The sequence below is a fragment of the Gastrolobium bilobum genome, unplaced genomic scaffold (genome assembly GCF_033153095.1).
Source record: "Gastrolobium bilobum isolate Gb01-03AN ecotype WA unplaced genomic scaffold, APGP_CSIRO_Gbil_v1 utg8085, whole genome shotgun sequence".
Taxonomy (NCBI): domain Eukaryota; kingdom Viridiplantae; phylum Streptophyta; class Magnoliopsida; order Fabales; family Fabaceae; genus Gastrolobium; species Gastrolobium bilobum.
This window is the reverse complement of record NW_026899665.1, coordinates 26,631-34,569: the sequence shown is the minus strand read 5'-3', so window position 1 is coordinate 34,569 and position 7,939 is coordinate 26,631. Positions and strand designations below refer to the sequence as shown.

The 7,939-nt window shown below is 30.5% G+C and overlaps 1 protein-coding gene across 1 annotated transcript; it reads right to left on the bottom strand.

Moving 5' to 3' along the window:
- Nucleotides 1-739: 739 nt before the first annotated feature.
- Nucleotides 740-1,854, bottom strand: LOC133292467 (uncharacterized). The gene is made up of 2 exons (XM_061490874.1): nt 1,037-1,854; nt 740-941 (listed from the first exon to the last, which is right to left on the bottom strand). The coding sequence occupies exons 1-2, from the start codon at nt 1,852-1,854 to the stop codon at nt 740-742; spliced, it is 1,020 nt and encodes a 339-aa protein (XP_061346858.1).
- Between the last annotated feature and the right edge of the window lie 6,085 nt (nt 1,855-7,939).

Here is a 7,939-nt window from a genome sequence, read left to right as displayed (position 1 = left end):
TCATTCTAGTATGAATCCACTAATCCGTTTGAGCAATTGGATCCACTTTGATTTTAGATGATGCTCACATGATCCAAATACCCCCACTAAATCCTTGAGCTTCTTCCACACATTTGTTATCAAATCCACATTTCTTCATGATATTTAAACCAATAGAACTATTGGTTCTAGGTTCCAAAAAAAACCACACAAGAAATACTATATTGCCTCACTAGATTATTAAGGCACCTACTTAACTCCCCACTTGCAGCTCCTCTAACATTCCAAAAGAGAATAGACATAAATAAACTAAGAGTTGATTACAGGGTTATAGAGTACCTGTTTCTCCTCTTCCATGGGTGAAAAATTCCCACTTTGATCATCATGCACCTTCTGATTATCATCCACCCCATCTTGCTCCATCTCTTGAATTAGCGGATTAGGTGGTCTTGGTGGCTGGAGGATACTCATATTAGCTGCATTCTGATTAGCAACCAATGAGTCATTCACATTATCATCACTTTGCTGTCTTTGGATTGAAGGGACTCCATATTTGCGGAAGCCTTTCTGTTTTACTTCTTCAGTTTTTTTTCTTGTTGAGTTAGACTGCCGAGAATTGTTGCTAGAATCAGGTTCATTATTAGCCCCAGAAGTCTCCCCACTCGAGCCTTTAAAGCTACCATTATTGCTGCCATTCTTCATTATTTCACCATTTCTTCCAACAAGCTGGAAATCAGTCTTATTCTCCACCATCTTATACTCAGTCTTCAACTGTTTTTTTCTTCTTCTTATCATTTTTCCTGGGTTGAACATTTCTGCCCTGCTCATTAGCCTCCAATTCAACTATATCCTGCTCATCTGGAATTTCCTTCTCTGCATTTTCATTTTCCAAGATAGCATATCTTGAATTTGTTCCTCTTGAAAGATTAGATAACTGACTCCCCCTTGCTTTTTTGATGCTACTGCATTATTGTTATTTACTCTTTTTGGCTTGCTCACTAGCATCCAAGGGCCATACTTACTCTCAGCTTTATCATTCACCACCTCTTTTCCTTACAGCTCCTCTCTGGCCTCTTCTTTCTCTGTAATCTCCTTATTCATCTCCTCATTTGATCCACCCACTTCATGTAAGCATTTTTTTGGACAGCTTTCTACTCTATGACCATATTGGCCACATGAGTAGCAGACAAGATGAAGTCCTTCATACTCCACTTGCTTGATTCTGCCCTCTACCTTATACTCAGCTTGTAGGGGTTTGGTCAGATCCAATTCAACACACATTCGAGCAAACCTACCTCTAGCCATCGATGTTGTTGCTGCATCTACCTTAATGAATTTGCCTATCCAATTTTCGATTTCCTTCATCAGCCCTGAATTAACATACTCAATAGGAAATCCTGGTAATGTAACCCATTCTGTAATTCTATTAATTGCTGCTGGATAAGGTTGGAAGTCAGGCTCCCATGATCTAATAGCAAGATAGTGCTCCATAATTACCCAAGGACCCGATGTAAGAGCATGGTCTAAATCTTTTTGATTCGAAAAGCTAACCAAAAAGAAACCATTTTCTATATCAGTGATGAAAATATTTCCTTCTCTTTCCCATAAATTTTCTAAACATTTTTTCATGAAAGTCAAAGGCAACTTCTTACCAAATAATTTGACAATCAGGGCTTTTCTCCATGGTTTCCATGCCTTTTTCTTGAAAGCATCAGAGAGCTTGAAGTTCATCCGACCATCTTTATCTACTTTCCAGGTTACTTCAGGTTGTTTTTCCCCTTCATCGACCAACTCTTGATCCTCTGCCTTTTCTTCATCCTCTTCCAATTCTAGTTCCCCTTCCTCTGGCCACTCCTCATTGTGCCTCATCAACATTTCTTTGAAAGACATACCTTCTTCATCCACTCCTCCTCTCTTGGTGTCATTGTCTGATCATGGCTAAAAGGCTTATCTCCCCCTTTATACTTTTTTTTACTTCGCTGCAAAATATCAGCTTCCTCCGGCGAGATTGCATGACTTGTCTTCTCCGACATTCGAAACCCTAGCAGAGCATTGTTTGAAACCCTAGTAGAGTGTTTTTTGAATTACTGAATATTTATTCTTTAACTATTATCATTGCTGCTCAAGAGCATCATAATTTTTCAAACTATTCAAATATTCAATATAAGATCCAACTCATATCCATTATCATAATTCAAATATCTATCATAGTAAAGTCCAAATCCAACTATCATTTCATAATTCAAATCATATCAGAGTAAAGTCCAAATTCGACTATCATTTCATAATTCAAATCATATCATTTATCCATTATTTGAATTAATCCTATAAATTTATGAAACTCGTATCATTTATCCAACTCATATCATTAAAAAGTTATACCAAACATAATTTTGTAATTAATCCTATCAATTTCTAGATTTTACAATAATTTAAAATATCCTAAAGATTACATATAGCATATTCCAAATATAATTTCCTAAGGATTAAGATTTTATAATATATAACTACCTAAAGATAAGGACTATTCACAACAAAATTTATTTTAAAGATAACCTACAATTTCCTAGGGATTAGATTACTATTAATTAATCACAATCACACATAATCATAAATCATATATTTGGCAAATTTTCTTTAAAGGGTATCACAATTTTAAATCATAAATCTCATGATCATGAATCTCATATTTGGAAAGTATTATAATTTCAAAATCAATTGCAAATCATATATTAGGAATTTTTTTCATAATCACATAATAGTAAATTATTCTTTATTTCCATTTATTCCAAAATAATAATTCTAATATTTTTCCAATAAAATTTCTTAAATATCGCATGTAATAATTCGAATTTAAGAATCATGACAAACATCTTCATACAAAATTAACCTAAGAGGACCTAGGTTAGGATTACATATAATAAATTTCAAACAAAATTATAACCTAAGAGCACCTAGAGATTAGGATTACCTTGTCTCCGTGTTTGCTATCTTCTAGAATCTCAGGAAGAGAAGCAGTTGTGACCAAATTAAAATAAATAAATAAAATTTTGAGGTGAGAAGAGAGTAACGAGGGAGAAGGTGAAAAATACTTAGGATTGAAAGTGAAATGGTTTGGTTAGGCTAGGCCTCTATTTATAGTTGAAGTTCTGAGCTTGGGTATGGATTTCGTGCAATTATTTCTTTATTCTTCATTGATGTATCTGGCTCAGATATTGGCTTCATACACTATTTCCTTTTTATTCTTAATTTGCTATGGCTCAGAATATAGCTAACTTATTTGCTAACTCAAGGCTGACTCATGATTGCCTCATCATATCTAATCAAATTACTAATCAAACATTACTAATCAATTAATAATTCAAACAATCATAATTTATCACACATTATTATTATTACTACTAATTTACAATTTATTACTATTATAAATTAGTTGTATTATAAATTACTATCATTTTCCTGGGATATTACAAAAGGTAATTTAAGGATATTCTCTTCCCTTGTTTGGGAGTTAAAAAATTGTAAGGGAAAAATTGGAGAGTCAATGAGATATTTTTACAATTTTAACTTTTTTTAAATTAATATAATAATTATATTTTACAAATAAAATTAAGTTTAAAATTTCTAAACAAAATTATTTATGTATTTTTCAAACTACTAAAAAAGATCATATTTTCGACGAAAATTTTACGTAGCAAATGATAAAAATTCCATCAAAAAAATATTTTTCCATCGAAATACTTTTCATCGAAAGGCGACAGAAATTTATCCGATGAAATTTTATACAAAAATAAATTTTTTGTCAAAATTTACGACGGAATTTAGTTTCCGTTAAAAGTTTGGATAAAAAGATTTTTTGAATATTTTTTACGACAAAAGTTCCATCAAAAGTTTTGACGAAAAAAGAATTCACCAACAAATTTGATGGAAAGTTTTCAGTCAATTTTTTTTGATGAAAATGTGTCACAACGAAAATTTCCACTAAAAAGTTTTTGTCAAAAATTTTGAGGGAAATGTTTCTATAAAACTTTTGACGGAAATTAGATTCCGTAAAGAATTTTGACATAATATTTTTTTTTTGTCAAAATTACTTACAAAAATATTTTTCGTCGAATTTTTTTACAAAAATATTTTCCATCTAAATTTTTTGAGAGAAATGTATTCCGTTGAAAATTATGATAGAAATGTTTTTTGTCTAAAATTTTGCTGGACATATTTTCTGTAGAAAATTTTAGATGGAAATGTGTTTCGTCGAAAGTTTCAACGTAAATTTTTTTCGTCAAAAAATATGATGAAAATATTTTCGTCGAAAACTGTTGACGGAATTTAGATTCTGTTAAGAATTTTGACGATATTTTCAAAGGAAATGTGTTTCGTTAAAAATTTTGAGGTAAATATTGTTCGTCCAAAATTTTGACTAATATGTTTTTTGTCAAATATTTTAACGGAATTCAGATTTCGTAAAGAATTGTGACAAAAAAAAGTTTCTGTCACAATTTTTTACAAAAATATTTTTCATCACAAATTTTTACGGAAATATTTTTCGTTGAAAATTTTCGCTGTAAATGTGTTTCGTTGAAAATTTTGACGAAAATATTTTCCGTAAAAAAATTTGACGGAAATGTTTTCCGACAAAAAAATGTACTTAATTGTTTTCGGTAAAAAAAATTTTATGGAAATATTTTCTTTGAATAGTTTGACGGAAATATTTTCATTAAAAGTTTCAACCAAATTTAGATTATATCCTGAATTTTGACTGAATTTTTTTTCGAAAAAAGTTTATGTGAGTGATTATGGCCAATTCTTGTTTCGTTTCTATTTTTGATGTAATTTGATTTTCGTCGATAAATTCTGTCGGTATTTGATATTTTTATAATAATGTCACATTTAAAAATGATTCATATTTATGTAATTTTCACATTTTAATGTTAAGGTTAGATAAGTAATTTTTAATATTTTCCTCCTTAAACCCCCCAAATTGGGGGAACTTTAATTTTAAGGGTGGGAAGAGTTTTGGAGGATTTTGCAAAAATCCTCAACTCCTTTCCTTCATTTTTTTAAGAGTAAATATCATTTTTGGTCCCTGGCAATATCCACGAAGCCCTTATTGGTCCCTAGCAATAAAAAAAGGACATAGTGGTCCCTTAAATTACAAAAAAAGGTCACGTTAGTCCTTTTGTTAAATCCCATCCAAGGCCCAACTAATGGTGCACACTTGGCGCGTTAGTTTGCTGACGCGGATTTGAGTGGTCCACCGTGGATGTTGAGATGACGACGTTTTGATAATCGGTTGCATCTTCATGGTCGTGTGGACACCTGGCCTAGCATCAGTTGCATCTCCAACGCCCTTATTGGTCCCTGACAAAACTACGGGGCCTTTTTTGGTCAATAACTAAAGAAAAACAGGGATATGAAATCAGAGGATTTCTATGCAACCAAATTTGTCAAACCAGAAGACATGGATGTACAACAATCTGAAGTTCAGCTTTCTAAATCATGAAATCATGGTATGACACTTATTGTTTCAAACGAAAGTGCAATAATTCAAACAACATATAAGCTAAAACTTGTTGTATACCAAACATAGAAGCATGTCCCTAGCTTAAATGATAAGACAGCTTAAACAATGCATACAACATTGCTGCTCTACTTTAGACTTTAGAGAAATAGAACTGACTAACATGCATATCTTCTCTATTCACTTTTACTGCCATATTTTTACCAACAAACACATTACTTGTTAATGATGAGAGTCTGCAGAAGTGCATATACTAAATAACATAGCTAGTTACAATTTGGCAAAAATACCCCCTTCTTTTTTCAACAGAAAAATTTAAAAGTTATTCTATGAGTAGGATAGATAAAGGAGAATATAAAAATGAAACTTACAGAAAGTCAAGAACAAAAAAAATAATACCATGAAACCCTCAATCTCTCAGTCAATTCATAGTAAAAAGAACCTTCAAGAGCTAAGCCAAGTGAACACTTTCATTTTCACCCCAAATTAAATGTAAATTTGATTTAATTTTTAAAAATACTAGCATCCTCTTAAACTTACATACACCCAGATCCAGAAAGCATAGAGCATAGTGTCACAACCCTTCACTTCCCCTACCAAAGTGTCATCCATCTGTTCAGCATAAAGAACTGGCCCCTTCTTCATCCAACGGTTCAGATGGCAATCCGTGTCAGCCTTGCCCAAACTCCTTGATTGGTTCTACCCAACCATCACACATCGCGGACGATGTTGTGTCTCAAGGGGAGAGGGCTGTAGTGAACCTAAATGAACTACAAGACCTTATTCCTGGAGTCACCATTGACCACAAGCCCAAGAGGAGTATTTTGAGGCCCAAACGATTTGCTGATTTCATAATGGACTGAGACCGCTTATTATTTTGTGCCTTGCCTTTTTAATTCAATTGTTACTTGGACGGGCAAAAAAATTAATTTAATGCTTTTTAATAAATTAATTACGCATTTATTACAATTTTGGAAATAATTACACATTTATTGCACAATAAAACGCCCAAATTGGGCGTCACTCAAGAGGCAATCAAGCCTAATTTAGGCGTAACTCATCAAGTGTTGACACGTGTCATATTTTTTTCCAAAAAAATAATAATTTAATCATAAAAAATTCTGAAGGCCATAACTTTTGACTCGGGTATCCAAATCAGGTAATTCTTTTTTGATTTCACATAACTTTTCGAGATCTACGTAATGACATCTCATTTGACATATTTTATTTCTCACAAACACAATTTTAATTTACAAGAATGGTATTATAAGAGCGGTTAAACCGAGAAGCCTTTAAGTTCTGGGTTTGTGATTTAATATAAAAAATTAAATAAAATTTTGATTTGTGATTTAATTTTTTTTTATAATAATATTTTTTATTAAATCAAAAATTTGGTTTGTGATTTAAATTAAAAATAAAAAAAAATTATTAATAAGGAAAACAAAATAAAAATTTGATTTGTGATTTAAACTAAAAAATCAATTTGAAAAATCTGTAGAAATAAAGGAAATAATTAAATAAATATTCTAAATCTATAAAGAAGGAGGATATTATTTTTGAAATTAATGATTAATGCTATAAGCTTCTGGGTTATTATTCGTGCTCTAAAATTAATGATGGTTTATTAATGTTTTTCAAAAATAAAATTACCTAAATTAGGCGTGATTGCCTCTTGATTGAAACTCAATTTAGACGTGATTGGTGACGTGTCAAGTGTTGACACGTGTCACATTTTTAAACTCAGAAGACTCTGAGACTGAGTTCTGCGTTTGTGATTTAATATATAAAAAATCAAGATTTGATGTGCGATTTAAATTAAAAAATAAATTTTTTATTTTTATTATAAAAAAATTTGGTTTGTGGTTTAAATTAAAAATAACAATTATTATTAATAAGGAAAACAAAATAAATATTTGATTTTTGATTTAAACTCAAAAATCAATTTTTAAAAATCTGCATAAATAAAGAAAATAATTAAATAAATATTCTAAATCTATAAGAAAGAAGAATTACCTAATTTAAATTTAAATTATTTTTGTGAGAAATAAAATATATCAAATGAGATGTCATTGCGTAGATCTCGAAAAGTTATGTGGAATCAAAAAAAAAATTACCTGATTTGAATACACGAGTCAAAAGTTATGGCTTTCAGAAGTTTTATGATTAAATTATTATTTTTTGGAAAAAAAAATGACAACTGTAAATTAGAAATAGTTATAATTTATTGGATCAAAATTACACCCGTTGATTTTTGTCCATCAATAGTAATAATTTATTGGATCAAAATTATTAATTAAATAATAATAAATTTGGCCCATTAAATTTGACGGAAATGTAAGATGATATAAGGTTATAACCTTTTTAAAAGGATTGTTTTCCCATAGAAAATATAGAAATTGTTGGACATTCTTTTCTCTCTATTTTTTCTCTCGTCTCGATCTT